General features: G+C 49.2%; 1 protein-coding gene across 1 annotated transcript in view; it reads left to right on the forward strand.

Moving 5' to 3' along the window:
* PLB1 (phospholipase B1) overlaps nt 1-19807 on the forward strand; it is a 123405-nt gene that overhangs the window by 71026 nt on the left and 32572 nt on the right. Inside the window, 16 exon segments of the mRNA XM_063079006.1 lie at nt 2700-2781; nt 5533-5637; nt 5757-5852; nt 6075-6146; nt 6540-6575; nt 7059-7119; nt 8051-8109; nt 9073-9146; nt 12935-12978; nt 13553-13661; nt 15127-15178; nt 15559-15639; nt 16198-16263; nt 17186-17286; nt 18166-18409; nt 19071-19175. Coding sequence (XP_062935076.1) covers nt 2700-2781; nt 5533-5637; nt 5757-5852; nt 6075-6146; nt 6540-6575; nt 7059-7119; nt 8051-8109; nt 9073-9146; nt 12935-12978; nt 13553-13661; nt 15127-15178; nt 15559-15639; nt 16198-16263; nt 17186-17286; nt 18166-18409; nt 19071-19175 — 1387 coding nt within the window.

Here is a 19807-nt window from a genome sequence, read left to right on the forward strand (position 1 = left end):
GGGGGTTCAGTGGATACATGTCATTTCACAGTAGCTCCCTAAGAGGCTCTTGCCACCAATTGCTGCAGGGGTTTTTGGACCATTAAAACTAAAGGTTCAGAGGAGGCATTTGCCAGGTTCGTTTGCAGATCTGAAATGGCCGAGGCACTGCATGTCAGGGTTGGACAGGCCCAGGGTCACCCTGTCCCGCTGCCTCTCCTTATTCTATCTTGGTGGCCATGCTTTCCTCGGCAGTGCTGGGTCTACACTGAGCCATTCACAATGTTATCACCTCATCCTTCCAGACCAAAAGCCCAGACTTGCCAGATGGCCAGCAGATCAGAGCTGCAGACTGGACAGAAGCAGTTTAATACAGAGATTAAGAGCTCAGGTTCAGAACCAGACAGACTTAAGTTCACACCCTGGTACCCACACTCAGCATACATGTAACCTTGAGAAAGTTACTTAACCATTCTGAGCCTCAATTTTCTCATCTATAACATGGAAATAATGATAATACAACTTCTAGAATGGCTGGAAGGATTAAATAGGTTAATACCCATAAAGCTCTTATCACAGCACTTGGCACAGTTAACATTCGATTTACACTAGCAATTATTATTATTATTATTCTTGCTGTTGCCACTATTATTATTATTTTTTAAATTTTTATTGAATCAAAATTGATTACACATATTTTGGGGGTTCAACGTTCAGATATGTTGATCAAATCAATATTACTAGCATATATATTGTTATGAATCATACGTATTCTATATGTCCCTTGTCCAGTTTCACCCATCCCCTCCCCCTTCCCCCCTCTAATTACCCCAGATTTCTTCTCTCTTTCTGAAAGAATAATGGTTACTCAGTTGATTTGTTGCCTAGATGATCTGTCCAATGCCGAGAGGTATGATCAGATCCTCCAATATTATCGTAGAGCAAATGCTTCTTCTGTCACTCTGGAATGGGCTTTGTGGAGAGAGACATCCTCTTCTTTTTTTTCTCTCTGCTGGTGACTCTCCTTGTGTCAATGTACTCCAGTGGCTGGAGGACCATCTACGTGGTGGTTGTAGCGCCTAGCTGCTTTCGCGGCAGCCATGGTTATTGTGGTGGCTGTGATGGGCCACCCACATGAAGGTTATGTTTTTGGCTTGCTCCTTGGGGCTGGCGGTGTGCCTGGTTGTTGGGGGGGGGTCCAGTCCCCGGATCTGTGCCTTGGGTCCCCGGGTGGGCTCTGAGGCACTGGCGTGGTGTGCCTGGTTGTGGATGGGGGGGTCTGGTCCCCTTCTCCATGCCTTGGGTCCCTGGGCAGGTCCTGATGTGCTGGCGGTGTGCCTGGTTGTGGGATGGGGGTCCAGTCCCCAGCTCCACAGCCCCAAGGCACTGGTGTGGTGTGCCTGGTTGAGGGGAGGGGAATCTGGTCCCTGACTCCATACCTCAGGTCCCTGGGTGGCCCCCGAGGTTCTGGCATGGTGTGCCTGGTTGGGGGAGTGGGATCTGGTCCCTGGCTCCACGCCTCACATCTCTGGGTGGACCCGAGATGCTGGTGGTGTGTCTGAGCCAGAACTAATTTTTTTGTCCTTTGCTTACTTCTAAAGTGGGGGAACTTCCTGTTGGGACCAGTACTTGAGCTCTGTGGTTTAGCTAGATTGTTGCTTTGCTGCTGCTCCCCTAGGAAAGGCTTTTTGTGCAGCACAGGTTACAATGGTTGACTTTATAGGTACTTCCAGCTCTCCAGAGATTCAGTGCACCTGGGTTGTGTAGTAACTCTGATCTGAGCCTGAGTCTTTTCATCAAACTGCACCCCATGAAATTCTATATTCCTGACCAATCTCCTCTGAGTGGTCCTATGCTGATTGGGATGCAGATCAGCTGTCCTTGCTGTGCCCCAGTGTTCCCCCAGTGGGCCCATCTCTCCCACTGCCCATGCTGCAAACACTTCCCATGGGATGGGCTGTGCACCAGTCCCTTGCAATGACTCACTGCCCTCTGAGTGGCTCTATTTTTTCAGTTGTTGTGGCTCCTTGCTCCTATGTGGGTCCATGGGAACCCTATTAGTGGTCTTGCTGGCCTGGGGGCCCAAAGGCCCTCTTCTCTCTTGCCTCCTCCAAGCAACTTCATCCAATGGGCACAGCTGTGGCTTTTGCCAGCTCCTGCTCCATGCGCTCAGCAGCTCCAGCCTCAAAGCGGCCATGGCACGAAGTAGTCAGAGCATTTTTTTCTTTCTCTCATTGTGGCTTCTCCAGCCTTCATGCACTCCATAGGTCTCTCCTCCTCTTCCCCTGAGCTCTAGAGGCCCCAGCTTGGCTGCTGTTGCTTTTTTATATAGTCATAAATTGGCTGATTTCTGAAAGAGAGTGATGCTGGAGACCATTTATTCCACCATCTTGACCAGACCACTATTATTATTTAAAAGGAGGTGTGCCTCATCTGCACAGCATTATTCTCAGACAGCCTCTGTACTTGTAGAAGTCACTCCTACAGATGTCAGGAGAAGTAACTATTTCATTTTCAAGGGCAAATCCATGTCTAGGAAATTTTCTTCAGCTTCATTTGGTACAGTCAACAGGTTAGCCAGCCAGGCCCTCCACAGGTGCAGATTTTCAATACCTCAAAGTTGAAAGAAATATATTCTGAGTCTCAAGCCAATGTTCCTGTATCACTTATTCAGAATGTGATCTGGTGGGGTGGGGGCATCTCTTCTGTTTGGCCTGCAGCTTCGTGTGTCCCTGTGTCATAAGGTTTCCTGATGATGCACCAGAAATTGCCACCCTTAAGGAACTGAATAGGAACTATCAGGTAAGCCAGGAAGGGCTCTGAGACTGACAGCATTGTGTGTACTTTGACTGCTCTATTTAGAGAATCAGTCAAAGCTTAGGCAATTTTGACCCTGACTGGGCGGATGATGACTGCTGGCTAGTTTGCTGATTTAAAGACACCCCCAAGAGGCAGCAGGGGCTCTGGTCCAGTTTATTTGAATCAAGCTACAGAGCCAAGTCACTGAACACATGTCACTGAATCTCAGTTCATGGCCTTTACGTGAAAATGAAGGTTTTTCAATTGTCCACAGACAAATGTATATGATGGAAAGAAGTTTCGGATTGGGTCTGTCTAGGTCCAGTCTCCAGCTCTGCTCACTTGTTGTGTGATCTCAGACAAGTAGGCAGTGAAACCTCTCCGAGCTTCGGGCTCCTGGGTGGGGAATGCAGGCTGAAATGCTTCCCTCCCTAGAGGGCGGCAAGCATTCTGTGGGATGTGTTCCCTCCACCCGTCCCTCCCGTGGGAACAGGTGGGATTGGGGAGTACAAGCAGAAAGAAAGTCAGCAGGCGAGCCCCATCTTGCGGTCGTTTGCTTTAGTCCTTTCTCCACCTAGTCTTTGACCAGAACTGCTGACTCCCTGGACTATCTTGAGTTCCTCCCCCAACAATAGTTCAGTCTCTCGAAGAAGACAAGGGTAGGCCTTTCTTCCAGACTGGACTGCAAACAGCTTCCAGAGTTGATCCGTCCTTCAAAAGTCCATGGAGCCCTTGGAGTAGCACCACTTCTCTGCAGACTCTTCTGGAGGCAACCATACCCACCCGTATCAGAGGTTTAGGGAAATGAACCTTTGTCATCCTTTGTTGCCACTGCCCAGCCCTGTGGATGACTCCCCAGCCGCACCTCTTCCTGCCACGAGCGGCCACCTGGGACTCTGGTGGTCCACAGCTTGCACCAGGAGAGGGAAGGCAGCTGAGGTTGTGGGCGTGAGAACAGCCCTGTTTCACCTGGGGTTCTGTGTGCAAGCAACACAAGCTTATGCAGTTTCTGACTAATTTAAACAAATTTAACATTTAAACAGAATATCTGGCAGAGCTAGAGAGTGAAGGTCAGAGGCCAAGCCACTAGGAATCATAGGATCATGGAATTCTAGGGACCAAGCCATAAGAACGAAAATCAGGCCAGAGACCTAGTCCAGTGAAGACATCATGGACATGACTGTCACTGCTTCTAGGAACTGGATACAGCTGCCACCCTCAGTGGAATGGACTCTGTGCTGTCCCCAAAGCAGGTCATGGACTGGGGGAGCTCGGTCATGTGCCCATGCCCTAGCTGCAAGGGGCATCGGGAAAGCAAACATTTGTCTGTTTCAGCTTCTACAGTGGGAGGCAGGCTGCTCCACATACAATGGGGGGTCTTCAAACATAGGACGTGGGTTCAGATGCTGAGCAGCCAAGTAAAAAAGGAGAACTATTCACCAAAGTTGCCTTTGGACCTCTGTAGATAGACCAGCTGTTCCTAGGTCTGATCTTGGTCACGATTTAGACCTTGATCTCATGTCCTGGAGATGTTCACATGTCAGCTATGTGAGGCCATCCTGCCCTCTCTCAGGATCATGCCACTCCCTACCTCCTGCAAAAGCTATTGTTTTCCTTACTCTCCCTGGAGATGATCATCACTGTTCATAACTATTGTCATTTCTTTAGCACTTACCATGTGCCGGGACTCTACACACTATTTCCTTCCGTTGTCAAAATGTGTGTGGTTCCACCGTGAGACGTCACGACTGATTCCCAGAGTAACCAGTAGAACTGGAAGGGGATTAAGAGATGGTCCAGGGCTCATTTACAGATGAGGATACAGAGGTCCAGAGAGGGAGGCGACTTGCTGAAAGTCATGCCGCTAGTTAGTAACATCACACCTTCCTCCCCTCTTTTGAGAGGCCACCTTCTTTCCTTCCCTGATGCCCTACTGAAGGCTTTGCCTGTAACTGGAGGAGACTGGACCTCAAGGTCAAACAGGGAGCATCTCTGGCAAAGGGGCCCCTTTTCTGGCCGACTCTGAGAAAGACAGTGTGTGGCTGTCTTCTGCAGTGACTGCACTAATGTTCTGAGGTACACAAGCCTGACTCTCCCTCTAGCCAGAGTCCTGGCCCCAAATGGTAGAAACCTTGGTGAGCAGTGAAATGGCAGAGTCTGGCAGTAGTGGAAGCCAGAACTGGGGTAACTGGGGTAACTGAGCCCACGCAGAAGCTGTGGGGGCTACAGCTCCATTACCCTCCTGGATAGATCTGAGAGCCTCAAAGAAGCACACACATGCACACCCACACCACGCACAAGCGATGCAGGTACACAGCAAACGCTGCTGTTGATCCGCCTATGAGTTTTCTCAGCAAATGTACGACAGAAATAAATTCAATGAAAGGATTATCCAAAATGTCATTTAACAAAATAACAGTCCCCCACCCAAGTCTTTAAACAGAATAGCTTTTAAAGGGGGGGTCAAGCTGATAGACTCAGGGTTTTAGTTTTTTTAGGGTTTATTTTTTTTATTTTTTTGCCTTCTTTTCACAAGCTAGATCAAACACATGCACTTGGAGCAGAGATTGGGGCCAAGGATTGGGATAAAGGCTAATCTGAAAAATAACGAGCAGGCTCCTGTTCAGCTAAGATACTGCTGAAGATTAATTTCACTCAACAGTCATTTAATTCTGGGTTGAAGGAAGAGATCTAACAAGGACCGAGCAGATGCACAGAGGCCTGCCTGATCCTGGTCCTCTCTTCCTCCTGCAGGTGAAGACTCAGGAGCTGGTGGATAGTGGGCGATACGACACAAAGGAAGATTTCACAGTGGTCGTGCAGCCATTCTTTGAAAACATAGAGGTGCCAGTGACCTCGGTAAGAAAGCAGACATCCTGGATAAGTGCCAGCCATAGATAGTGCACGGCTGTTTCTGGACCTCATTTACGTGACCCCAGGTCTCTATAACTGCCTTTCTTTTTCCACCCGGTGACCAGACGGGGTTGCCTGACAGGTCCTACTTCGCTCCTGACTGCTTCCACTTCAGCAAAAAGACTCACGGCTATGCGGCCAGTGGCCTCTGGAGAAACATGGTAAGAGAGTTCAAGTAGTAAAAATCATCCTCCCTCTGATAAGAGAAAGACTCTGGAAAGCCTTCAGAGGCCTTCAGAGGCCCATCGCTCGAGCTGCGATCCTGCATAGCAGTGATCATAAATTCCATTTCCTTTGTCCTTCCCTCCCTCCCTCCTCCACCCCGACCCATCCTGACCTTTCCTTTCTCACCACCTCTCCTGTCTTCCTGCTTCTTGGTTTAGCTGGAACCTGTTGGCCAAAAGACAACGCAGCATGATTTTCAAAGCAGGATCAGTATCAAGTGTCCAAATGAGGTAGAGTGAAGAGCATGTCCTTGTGACGCCTCCAAGCCTGGAGTCTGGCCAGTGGAGACAGGGGCTTTTATTAGCAGAGGTGCACTGTTGGGAGGGAGTAGGTTGGAGAAGAAGGTGACACAGCCGTCCCCAGCCAGCAGGGTGGGAGGTAGAGGGAAGATGTGCATGTTCCTGGAGGCCACATAAGGGATTATTCTAATCCTTGGTGCTGGGCTCAGGTTGCAGAGCAGGGCCCTATGTGCTGCAGCGGTCAGCCCGGCAGGGAGGGGCTGGGCTGAGGAATGTGGAGCAGGGGAGGCCGAGGTGTTTATGCCCAGGCCGGCACATATAGAGGGCTGGCAAGCAGAGAAGCAAGCCGGTTGGCTGCCATGATCCACTCTCCTCTTCTCACAGAACTGGCCATTTCTGACAACCTACAAGAACAAGCAGGTATCTACTTCTTGCTTCCTTTTGGCTCACCAGGCTATGCGGTGGGCAGCCAAGGGGGTGCCCACTCTTATAAAGACCATCCATCCGCCTACAGCTGAAGACAGGGTAGAGGGCAGAGTAAACTCCATTGAGAACAGCTGGATAGACATTCAGACTATCAAACCACAGCTTCATCAAGACATAAGTGAAGATAGACGCCCTCCTCACAGAGCTGTGCAGAAGCAGGGGGCTGTGTGGGTGCAGGGCATTTTGTTGATGCCCTGATTCTTGCATGGGATGATGGAGGGACCTGAACTAGATTAGTGGGTTTCAACCTGGTGGATACTCTAGATCACCGAGGCAGCCTGGTTCAAATGCCCTTTTGAGGCCCCTCCCTGGGGGAGGAGGGAGGATAGCCAGGAATCTGTGTTTTTAAAAGCTCTTTGGGTGAGAAAGATGCCCAGCCAGTCTCTTTTAACCCTGAGATTCATTCTTCACCCTTAGGGTCATGGTACCTGGCTGTCGTGCAAAGACAGAAGTCCCTCCAGCGTGCGCCCCACCTCAGGTATGTGCCTGTGACACACCAGGACTTACACACCAGTGAGCACTCTGGCAAGACTTCGCATATGCTTACTAAAGGACATAGTTAGGACCAGTGCTTGCTTCCTGTCTGGGGTGATCCCTGGGTCACCAGGGCAGAGCCGCTTGAGCCTGTGGTGACATCATTCCCAGCAGGCCCCAAGTCGTCTGGGGCCAGTGGCTCTTTCCTGCCCTCCTGCCTCAGTCCCTTCAAGGGCACACACATGGAGGACCCTTGTGAGCTCCCCCTCTGAGTGGCCCAGCCCTCTGGTGAGTCCTCACTGAAGCCCAGAGGTGGGGGATGGGCCAGGGAGTCCCAAGAGGACGCTCGCTTTGTGGTCATCCTTGTGGACTCAGGCTCTGCGATCACTGCAGCCTGCAATAGGGCCTGGAAGGTTTTCTGGACTCTTCAGAAGAAAATTGGGGATGAAAAGGGTCTGACTGGATTATTCTTAAGATTCTTAGTGGAAAGCCAGAACCCAGCTGTAAATGGGTTGAACGTCAGGCCCTGCACCTCATCTCAGATGGTCCAATACCCATCTGTTTGTGCACTCAGGTCATGCCTGGCATCTCCCATGACCACTGGCACTAAAGTGGTGGGATCCTATTCTGCCCACTCTTCCTTCGTTCCATCACCTATCTGTCCATCTCTCCATCCATCTCTCCATCTATTCCCTCCATCTCTCTTTCTCTCTCTCTCTTAGCACCTCTCTCCCCCGTAGGTCCAGGATATGTTTATTGTGTCTCTTATGGGGATACTGTCTTCATATAACCTCTGCCTCAGTGGCACTATGGATACCCAGTCCTGCATGGCCCAAACACACATGCAGGTCATGTTTCTGGTCTTCTTTGAAGCAAGAAGCATTAGACTCTGACTTCTTTCCCACAGACTCAAATGTGTCCACTTGTCTTTCCAGTGCATGCCCTGAGGCCTGCTGATGTCCAAGTTGTGGCTGCTCTGGGGGATTCTCTGACCGTAAGGACTCTTAGGCCCCAGGACAGGTTGGGGGTGGCTGGGCAGTTCCAGGATCCAGTCCTCCTAACTCCAATGCCTGCACTCCTGTCCTCTGCATTTTCTTGCCCCTCGATCCTGGCTTTGTCAATCTAAAAAGCATGGCGATGGTTTGATTTTGCAACTGCTTTCTCAAGCAGATGTGCAGGGGAAATCTTTTTCAGGAGTGAACTGAATTGCATCAGATAGCAGAGGTTTTGAACACCCAACACTTTTTAACCAATGCAAAAATAGGTCACTTGGACTTAAAATTATTCTCAGTCTGCCTGTGTGGGTGCTCCTTCCCTTTGGATCATGCTTTACAATCAGCTCAGCCCCTCACATCTGTTTCCTCTTTGCATTTGCATGAAAGCAGCAAAGACTACTTAGTTGTGGATAAAGCCTTGCTCCTAACTCCCAAGAAATGGGACTCTTTTACTACCCTGGATCACCACTTTCTGGTAGCACTTCCAAGGCCTCGAGAATGCCTTACAGAATGCCCCAGAGAGAAAGAGAAGAAATGTGAAATTTTTGAGAAATCTGTCCACCATAGTTGCTCGAGTCTATGAGCTCTTTCTTCATGCTCCTGAAGAACCTAGTGTTAACACTGGCAGTACCACTATTAACAGTCTCTTACATCCGTAAAGCACCTGAGAGTTTTCAAAACAATTTTTACAACTATGATGCAATTTGGTCCCCAAAACACACCTGTGACATGAGCAAGGCTTGTCCTCAGTTCAGTGACGAGGCAGCCAAGAGTCGGGGAAGGCGCACAGTTGGGAAGGAGGATTGTGGAACTGGAGCCCATGTCTCCTGGCTCTGGGTCCCTCATTCTGCTTCTGCCATAGCAGCGAGTTGGAAACTACCTCCCTGAAAGCCCTGTGTATTCACAACCTCCTTTTTCTCTGACTTGCTAATTTTCCTACGAATTTTGATATCTTTTCAAAGGCTGGCAATGGAATCGGCTCCAGACGAAACAACATGCAAGATGTCCTCATTCAGTATCGGGGACTGTCATATAGGTACTGTTAATCTTTGACCTCCCCCAGGGATCATCCCCAGAGGCTGGGTGGAGGCTGTCTCCTGTAAATGCACAAATGCCAAAGAGCAAAGATTATGTCTGGAAGAGGTTTTCAGAAGGAAAACCTAGATATTTCTGCAAACTGTGAACATTTGGTGGGTGGAAAGGATATTTTACTTTTGATAATCTTTTTTAAAAATGGTGCAGAGAAAGGAAACCAGGGTTCTTATCAGACTTATTTTCTGGGTCAGAAAATCCAACATGAAATGCACCAAAAACTACCCAATCCCCAAGTCTTCACAAGCCCACTTGCATGTATATGTGCACACGTGGATGCTCCTATGTCTCTCTTTACTGTCGATATGTATTTATTCATGTCATTCTGTGGTCACACCTCTGCCTTTGCATAGATGTACACATCTGTACTGAAAACCTCCAAACCCAATGCGCCCTTAGACAAAACCAGTCTGCGTGTTCCTGAGCCACTCCTATGTGCTGAAACAATATAGGAGACAAGGCAGTGGATGAAGACTTTGCTCAATGGGCAAGCACTGTCTAGAAATAAAAGACATCTGAGTGCTACAGGACTACAGAGGAGGGAGTAACCAGCCTTGCTCGCAGAGATGAGAAGGCTTCCCAGAGAAGGTGGTGCCAGCCATGTCTTGAAAGATTAGCAATTAGTCAAGCGGAAAGGGTGAGAAAGGACATTCCAGGCACAGAAGTAGAAAAGCCAGGGTGTGTCAGATGAGCGGTTGGATGTGGGGATTCTTAAGTTTCTCTATTTCCTAATAAAGTTTGTGCTTATGTATGCTTCAAAGTAGTTGGAGAATAGCTCAGAATTTACCTGGGAAAATGCCTAGAACAAAGCCCGCCACAAGAGGGCAGTGTGCTAACGAGCAGCTGGGCGACACCAGAACGTGCTTTTTTCTTCAGTGATTCACTTGAAACATCTCCCCCAAGAAAATGAGAGGGAACAGTGTGGGGGCGATCAGGACTGTGACAGGTCTACTGCCAGAGAGTCCCAGAGAGAAAGGCTTTCCACAGGCGTCGTCACTCAGCCCATAGCCACCCCAGGGAGGACCCAGGACATCCTCAGCATAGGAAAGTCCCTCTCCCCCAGAGCTGAGGTAAAATGCCTGCCAGCTCTAAGTCCCCCGACTTTCCACATGTCTTCAGCCTGGTAGGTGGTCTCTAACAGGCTGCTATGAGACAAAACAGAGGCTTGCTTGCTCACCACTCTGTCCCCAGTGTTACTGAGGCCACAAGAAAAAGAAAAACCAGAGGGAAAGAAAGAAAGCAGATCTTATTACAATCGAGAGAAAGCATGAGTTTGTGGCAGCTGCACTTGGTCTTAGCTAAATAAAGAAGGCAATGACCTCTCATCATAGTGTGGGAAACTAGAAAATACAGGAGGCAAACCACACAACAGATGATAGATAAGCTACACCTGGTAGAGCAACCTGGGCAGTGAGGTGATCTGCACACCTTTGCAAACAGTTCACCTCGCTGGGTTCCCAGGATTCAGGTACAAACAGGCGATTTTCTGCTAAAAGTTTCTCTGTGCAGCAATGGAAAATCTCAGCCATTGCTCTGTTTCTTCCTACAAGTGAAATTCATTAAGGGATAATGTCTGAATCTTCTGGGTCTAACTCCAAGGCTCGTGTCCAATGGCTGCTGTCCCTCTAAATCCTCTTTGCTCTAAGATTCAAATATCTGCCCCCAAATGCACGTGTTAAAGGTGGAAGCTCCAGATCAGAATCTGAGAGACAGTTTGACGCTTGGTAGAATATATATACTAGTGTTTCTCAAAGTGTGCTCCATGAAATATAAACTCCAGACATGTTCCTGAGGAAGGGAAGATCCTTTGTATTTTTGGGGAAACGTTACCTACCATATCCTTCCTCTGGGGAATTCACATGCATATTAGCATATTAAAAGCTCTGAGAAGGCCTGCAATGAAGAAATCTGTTTACATTTTATCTGTTTAATCCAGTGTTTCCCTTAAATCCAGAACTCTTTCTTTGTTTGTGATACCTATTAACATCCCTGGGAAATGTCCATGTAGTAGACTGATCTGAGAAAAGCAATTTTCCAAAGCCATTAAAGCTTCTAGATTGGAAGTACTAGGCAATTAATGGTTCTAGATAAGCTAAGGATACAATTGGAGTCTCTTCCCCCTAGGAAACAGAAAGTGGAAAGAGTGGATCAATAACACGTAACAAATATTATTGGGCATCTACTTTATTTTTCTGTGCACTGTGGGTGATTAACAGATTAACAAAGCCCAGCCATTGAGCTCATAGTGTAATATAAATTACATTCATCTGAAGGGTCTAATGTAGACTACCTATTTGATATGGGTCTTTTTCCTTTTGTGTTTCACATAGTTCTGAAAATGAAGGCTTAAATATTTTTGCTCCTCCGTATTTGTTCGTATAATCTTCTTTTTCCTAGAAATTTTCACTCTAAAATGCAGCCAGGGAGAGATTTTCATAGCCTGTTGGTCTTGGTCAGCCATCACACTTGTTTTAGAGCAAGGATAGAAACAGAAATAGAGAGTGCTTGATGTGTGTATGTGTTCACGTATGTTTCCATATTTCCGTCTATATTTTCATCGAAGGGGAAAAGAAGACAGAGTTTAACAGTGATTGGAGGAGGTGTTTGGATTTATAATTTCCTTTCCTTTCCAATGTAAAATGTTATGAGTTGGTGCCTTTTGTCCAGAGAGAGAAGGATCAGGAAGCAGCTAAAGCAGCAGCTTCGTGTAGAATTGAGAAAGAATCAGAAGCTCAAACAAATGCCCAACCACTGGCCAAGTTAGGTTCAGAACATCCGATGGGAAGTGGGGGAGAGAGGGCTGGGGGGTTTAGAAGAGTGGGGCCTCCTTTAGCTGCTTCTTTCTACCACCCGGGGATGTTTGCCAAGCCTCTGCTTAAGCCTTTGACTACCCTGGCATGAAACAGGCAACTTCATTAAAAGTGTTCCTCGAGTAAAGAACGACTATGATGATTCATGGCCTGTCCTTTAGAAGTCTCTACTGGTGAGCCGGAGGCTAAGGCTGTGTTCTTAAAATCTGTTGGCCTGGAATCATATGCGGGGATTGAGAAAAGAGACACAGAAGAAAATAACAGTAAATACTGTACATCTGAACATCGAATTTTGTTAAAATAGATATGCTGCTCTCCTTGCCTCTTGTATGTTGTACCCAATTTAAATGCATGAAAGGAAATGAAATCTTTAGAGTATGTCTTGAGGTTAGATTAGATGAAACTAGATGGGGCATTGGAAGGTAGTGAGACGACACCCGTGAGCCTTCCTGTGGAATTTATCTGGCCACTGGGCAGAGAGGAGCTTATCTATTTTCTAAAGGTTTCCAACTCCATCTGGATTTTAGTTACCTTTATAGGTTACCTTAATTAACCTCTATGTACCTCAATTCCCTACTCTGTAAAATGGAGATAGTCACGTCTACACCATAAGCTTGTTAAAAGATGTGAGATAACTAATACAGAGAACCTAGTCCATGGCTGGACACATAGTATATGCTCAGCTAAGTGTTCTCCCTCCTGATTTGATGAAGAAAAGAAACAGCTTCTTCTTACCTTCACGTCCTGGATTTGGGGGAACCTATTCACTGAGGAATTCAAAATTTTCTCAGGATTCCTCAAACACAAAGAGCTGGGTCTGGCACGTCTTGCACTCAGAAAGGTGGGGAAGCTCCTTTGTAAAGCCCATGTGTTCATTCGATCTCTCTCTCTCTCTCCTCTCTGCCTTGCTCACTCCCTGCAGTTCAGGAGGGGACGGCACCCTGTTTAATGTGACCACCTTACCTAGTAAGTAACCAGCAGGGGCTTGAGTCTGCCTGCTCATTCCATCTGACCCTAGGCTTCCTGATAGTGTCTTCCAGCCAAGAAAGGAACGAATAACACTTGCGTTATGGACCACCATTGAAGTAGGGGGGAGGCCATGGACAGGCAGCTAAAGGGATGGAATAAATACTAGATTTGGAGCCTGGAGACCTGGGTTCAAGGCCTGGCCCTTCTATGTGCTTGTCAGGTGACCTAGGACAAGTTACTTAACATTCTGAGCCTCAGATATTTTCAGATGGCCCAGGGGCTGCTGAGACAAATTAGATAGTGACCCTTTATTGCACTGTGAATCGTATAAAAAAATTTTTTTTAAGTGAGAGGCTCTTGCTGCCTTGGCCCACCCTGGCATCAAGTCATTTCAACTCAGACAGGCCCCAGCGTATGTCAGACACACACACTGCCTCCTTGCCTTTCCCCAGGAAGCAGGAGGATGATAATGCAACCCACCTTGGGGACCCTAGACCCCGCAGGACCAGAGAAGATATCCTGGCCTTCTGTCCTGAGCTCTCTGCACCCTGTTCACCCACTTCTCTCGCAGATATCCTTCGGGAATTCAACGGAAACCTCACAGGCTACGCGGTGGGCACAGGTGAAGCTAGCGGCACGAACGCATTCCTCAATCAAGCTGTTCCTGGGGCAGAGGCTAGGTATGGCCTTTGAGGAGGGGCCTGCAGCACAGGGGGTGGGAGGCTCATAGTCCACTTTAAGAGCATAATATTGACCTCTGTGTACAAAGAGGACATTTATCCATTTGCAGCAATGATGTCAGAGGTTCAGGCCACTCTCTTCCCTGCTGCCCCTGTGACTAAGACCATAATGAGGAGGATGGAGAGGCTGTGGCCTTGGAAAGGAGCAATGTCTCTACAGGTTCAACTCCTGACCTTGCTTTTATGTGCTGCATGTTCTAATAATTGGGCTCACTGACCAACCTTATCCAATTTTTTGGAACTTACCACAGCGTAACAGTGCTAGAGAGATCAACTATTCCTAGAGCCCCACAAGTGGCAATTTCTCCCAAAGATCAGAGAGGGCCAACCAAATGGAGGGGCAAGCCAGAATCTCCAGCCATAGAGGCCTCTGGGGCACCAAGTCATGTCCTCTCCCTAACCCCATTATGGAGCTAACAAGAAATGAAATGGAGAAGCCCAGAGGCAGCCACAGCAGGAGAACCGCCCAGCCTCCTGGGATGGTCTCCAAAGGGGATCCCTCCCCCTGCTTCTAGAGGCCTGAGTCTCCTTGCTCCATGCAGCTCCTTGCTCAGCCACCTGAGCCCATCTGAGCCTCTGTCACACTGCCATCTCTTTGCTCAGGCACACGCACTTCTTGGGGTTGATGGGCACGGCCCCAGGTCTGGTCACTCAGTCTGGGAAGACTCCTCTTGGTAATAGAAACAGCTTGGGACACTTGGTCCCACCGCTATGTCCCAGGAGATCACCATGCTATGGACTCATCACACCTATAACAGGGACCTGAACAAGTGGGGAGCTTGGGTGCCTGAGATCTATCCTTTCTATGAATTCTAAACCCAGGCACATATGGAGTGTATATTTATTCCCCACCTATTTCTGAAAGAAGCGTTTAGATAAGTTTACAAAAAATAACATAAATAACATGTATATAAGTGAGAAAAATCACAGCCATTTGGGAAAACAGAGGAAACAACTGGGTCAATATGAGTATTTTTACGGCTATTGTGCTTGAGCATCAAACCCTCAGCTTCCTGGCAGCCAGGGTGAAAAAAGGAAGCATGCTAAAGCTTTCACAGGTCTAATTTCAGAACCTGTACCAGTCACTCAAAAGAAACAAATGGTTTTTAGCATGGAATCCTGAAAGACATTTTGCATGTAAAGTTCTAGAAAAGGATGTCATGAGCAAAAGTATAATTGGCAATACCTTTGACTACAGCTTAGGACAAACACACGGTTGGCTTTTCAGTGGTTATTTGTTGTAATAACTCTGCAGAAGAGGCTAGTAGCTCCTGTCTCTGCGCCTCAGGGTTTCTGCCAGTTCATGCAGTGGGAATGACAGCATGGAAACCTGTAGCTCAGGCCCTTTAGGAGGAAAGATGTGGGCACTATTCCTCAACAGAAGGACTGATTTTCTCTTTCTCAGACAACTTACTAACCAAGTCGAGACTCTGGTGCAGAAGATGAAAACTGACCCTGTAAGTCAGATTTATGGTTATTTATACACATTAATTTTCTAACCCAATAAACTTGTTCCTGAATGGAATGGTCTGCCATGAACAGCACTGAGTCCCCTGTCGCTAAAAGTGTTCAGGCAGAGGTCAGGCACCCCCTGTCAGCCCCTCTGGAGGGGATTACGTCAGTGGGGAGAGGTTTGTTGCTGTCCTTCAGTGACCTTGAAAGTTCCTCCTGATGCTAAGATTCTGCGGCCTATAAATAAACCTCTAAAATCCCTGTAGCTCCGAGATTCTTGTTCTATTCTTTCAAGTGGGCAAGGAAGCCATAGAGGTTTGAATGATGTCCTAGAGCTGTGATGTTTTTGTCTGTTGGAATTCATCATTTTCTTCTCTCCATGTAGAGAGTGGATTTCCAGAAAGACTGGAAGGTCATCACGGTGATGATTGGAGGCAGCGATTTATGTGAACACTGCACGGATTTGGTAAGGGGGCAGGGTGCAGGCCTACTCATAGTTCCTGACTCTCACAGTAGGCCTTGGAGATCCTCTCTAAGAACAGTCCCGAAGACCTACCCTAGGATTATCCAACTCCACCTGTGTCTGTGCACGTGAACACACAGCTCACACACACATGCACACACACTTCTTACCCCATGACCCGCAGGCTCCTGGCACCATCTTCACGTCCCAGGTGAGGAGGTAGCAGGTGGCAGATACATGGTGCGTCTAGTCCTCTCTATTACAACTCCTGAGAATTTCGAGAAGAAACTGTAGACCCCAAGCAGTTGGAAGGAGGACTCTCCACTTTCTGCTCCTGAGCTAAAGCTCTGGCTGAACATTCCAGTCTTCTGGCTGGTCCCTCTTTGACAACACTGAGCAGTCAGTTTTGCAGCTCAGATTCTGACATGATGAGCTGGTCACGCTGCAGGCCATGGAGAGAACAAGTCCTTGGGGCTGGAGCCAGAAGGGAAGACTACAACTGCCCCACTGCCCTCCCGCCCTGACCAGTTCCCCCTCTCCCTCCCTCCTGTCTCTTCCCAGAATCTGTATTCTGCAGACAACTTCATTTCACATCTCAGCAAGGCCTTGGACATCCTGCATAAAGAGGTGGGTGCACGGCTGCCACAAGCTGGGAACAGCTCAAGCATAGTTAGGGTGAAGGTGGACGGCGGGAAGAATGGTGGAAATATCCCCTCCCTTCAAGGAGAAAGCCAAGGACAGGGGCTCCTTCCCTTTCCAGAGCCTGGGGTCTATCCCCAAGGAAGCCTCATTCCATTTGGGATCAGACCAGAAAGATCTCAGGTTTGAAGAAGAGAAGGCAATATATTGTCTAACTGTCCCCTCACTACTATCTGAGACATTCCTTGTTGGCAGCAGCCAGGTGGCCCTAGGCTGGGCACTGCATTCTGAGCCACAGATTGTGTCCAGAGTAAGCCTTTGTTTGTCCCTGCACCCAGCAGCTCGATGCCCCAACCAAGGACAAGCTGCTTCAGCTGCCGGACGGAGGAGGGCAGTGCACAGTCAATCCCAGGGGTCAGGCCAGTGGGCCGTGGGTCCCTTTTTGAGCAAGTATATTTGTTTTTCAGGATGGGCACCCAGGAGGGAGCACTCTGACCTCCAGGTGCTCCACTGGGGGGGCTGAGTCCCCATTCTACTCAGCAGAGTTAGGCCAGGTTGGGCTGGAGGGAACCAGTCAAGGTCACCTAACTCACCAAATTTAAAGCTAACGTATTTGGGCTCACTAAATCATGGCTGAACAGAGCTGAACTCTTAGCATTTATTGTGTGCTCTAGAAGGCACCTTTCACCCTGTAGCCCATCTGGGTGGCGCCCCCTGGAGTTGTGTGAGGTACAGCCTGTGGGGCCCTACATGGTAGGCTGTGTAGACTCCTCCCCAGAACTCAGCTCGGGGGATGGACTGAGCTAGAGTTCTGAAGGAACCCTCCAGCCACTTGCACATCCCAGAGCCCAGATGCAGGCTAAGGAAGGAGACTCTGGAGCCCCTCTCTCATCCGCAACCTCACCCTCAGGTGCCCAGAGCCCTGGTCAACCTAGTGGACTTTATGAATCCCAGTGTCATGCGGCAAGTGTTCCTGGGAAACGCAGACAAGTGCCCACAGCAGCTGGCCAGGTAGGCAGGTCCTGGCTGCCCCCAGGCTGGAAATGCTCTCACCCCCTCATCTGGCTCACATGCAACAGTGACTCCTCAGGGTCCCTGTGACTTGGTCTGTCCACATGTCCAAGACTGTAAAGGAGGACTCGTGCCAGAACCATCACCTCTGGGAAGCTGGAGCCATGACTCCCCCCTGCCCAACCACAAAGTGCCAGACAGGAACATCTGTGATACCGGAGAGCTACAGCGGGTGGGGTCAAGGCTGGGACAGAGGCTGGTGTTTGAGAGACAGAGTAGCCCAGACTGTGAAAATAGGTAACATGCAGAGATGTATACATATGTGGTCAAACTGCCAGAAGCAAGGAAAGGACGCACACGAGCCAGTTACCTTTACGTGGAAGAAGAGAATCAGGAGGGATGCAAGGGAACTTCAAATTGGGAATGTTTTGTTTCTTAAACTGCGTGATAGGTTTGTGGGCCTGTCTGTTATTATTTTTGTCCCTGATGCATACATCTGCTTATTGAACCAATGTTACAGAACATACTGTGCACCAGGCACTGTGCTAAGTGCTGTAGAGATGATCTCCCTTTTAACATTAAGTACATTTTATGGGTGTGAAATAATCCATAATAAAACAGAAAGGGACCAAGTGGAGCACTGGCATGAATGAGGAAGTGTCCGAAAACATGAGCATCAGAGGCCCCAAAACACCGGCTCCCATACCAGAGGATGCATTTTTCTTTTATTTTTTCATTAAACACTACATTTCCATTGGCTCAGTGCATTTGCTCGGCAGGATCTGTTGCAGGCCCAGGCCTGCCATCCAGCACTGGTCCCCTTTTAATATGATATGACAGCCATTCATACATCAGGTTCCTCTCTTGGGACTTTCTTAGGTACCCAAATCAGGCTTCAACCTGCCCACATGCACCAGAACCTCAAGACACTCATGCTCCTAAACCAGGGCTGCTCCACACCCCACCCACCCCATCTGGCAAGAGCCAGGCCCTAACCAGAGCTTGGGCATGGGGTCCTCCTGCCTCCCCCTCTTTGTGCAGCACATTGTGTAACTGTGTTCTGACCCCACGAGTGAACTCCCCAGAGCTGGCCAGGATGGAGGCCCTCAGCCAAGACTACCAGGTGAGACCAAAAAAGGGCACTATTCTGTATCCTCTCCCCCAGCTCACTCCAACAAACAGAGCCCAGAAGCCCCCTAGACAAGGCACGCAGGAGAGAAAAGAGCTGTTCAGGGCTCAAGGGGAGATGTCACCCACCCGAGCCCCTTCCCCTACTGCACCTGGTTGGAACTGTCCAAGTGGAGTCAAGTGGCAAAGTCCTCAAGGCTGAGGTGCCCTTGGGGCTGAACTTCAACTCTTGGCCAGTAGCTCTGAGTGCCCCAGGAGGCCACCTTTCCTCCCCTGCTCCCTGAAGTCCTGGCTGTCCACCCCATCTCCCCTCCCCCGCACTGCCACCCACCTCTACAGGCAAGGCCACAGGAAGGGAGGTCACAAGCAAGAGCCTCGGGGCCCTCTGAGCCTCTTTCAAGGTTTTCATTCCTTGTGGGACTTCCCGCCTAGCCCTTCAGAGACTGCAGTCCACTTAAAACCAAAACGAAAAAGGTGATCCAACCTGTTTCCAAATTCTCTGGAAAGTGTGTGTGTTCTCAGGGGAAGGGCTGAGTCAGCCCCACCCTGTCCAGGAAGATGGGGGCAGGGACGCTGCCCATCACCCTTGCCCCTGCCTCACTGGGCACTCAGGCCACCCAGGGCCTGTGCTGAAGGCCCTGTGCATGTGTCCCCAGAACAACATGCGCAAGCTAGTGGACACGGGCCGCTATGGAACTCGGGAGGACTTCTTGGTGGTGCTGCAGCCCTTCTTCCAGAAACTCCGGATCCCCACCGGGGCGGTACGCTCCCTGCCCTCATCCCCGGGCTCCCAGAGGGAGCACCCCCCCCCCCAGGTGCCCTTAGAGGAGGAAATTCAAGGTAGAAATGCCAAGTGCTTCCATGAGCCTGTGAATAAAATGGGAAAGACAGAGACAGCTCTCCAGATGCTGTGCTGGTGGCTGTAGCCTCCTTGAGTGGCTCAGCTGCATTCCCAGAGGGAGCCCAAGGTGGGGGGTTCCCATTACTCATGATAACAGCGCCATTGTACTGAGCACCTGCTATGTGCTAGGCACTGTGCTGCCCATATACAAAATCATGACAACTACCTTTGGAGGTGAGTATTGTCATCCCCACCGAACAGAGGGGCGGAGACATGAAGTATCCTTCCTGAAATCATATAGGAAACAGAGAGGCAAGGTTTGAGCATGTTCAAGTCCGAACTATTAACTTCCCGCCCACGTGTGGTCTCCTCGCATGCGACAGTGCATTATAAAGGAGGGTGCTGGGTATTATGTTTCCACCCCGGCCATGCTCTTTGCCCAGCACTTCCACTCAGAACAGAAGAGACCTGTGAGCAGACTGGGTGAGGACTGAGTTCTGTCCCCCTGGGCCTCCGTCCCAAGGGCCTCACTTGACTGCAGGGAAGCTGGGA

The sequence above is a fragment of the Cynocephalus volans genome, chromosome 14, assembly GCF_027409185.1.
Source record: "Cynocephalus volans isolate mCynVol1 chromosome 14, mCynVol1.pri, whole genome shotgun sequence".
Classification (NCBI taxonomy): domain Eukaryota; kingdom Metazoa; phylum Chordata; class Mammalia; order Dermoptera; family Cynocephalidae; genus Cynocephalus; species Cynocephalus volans.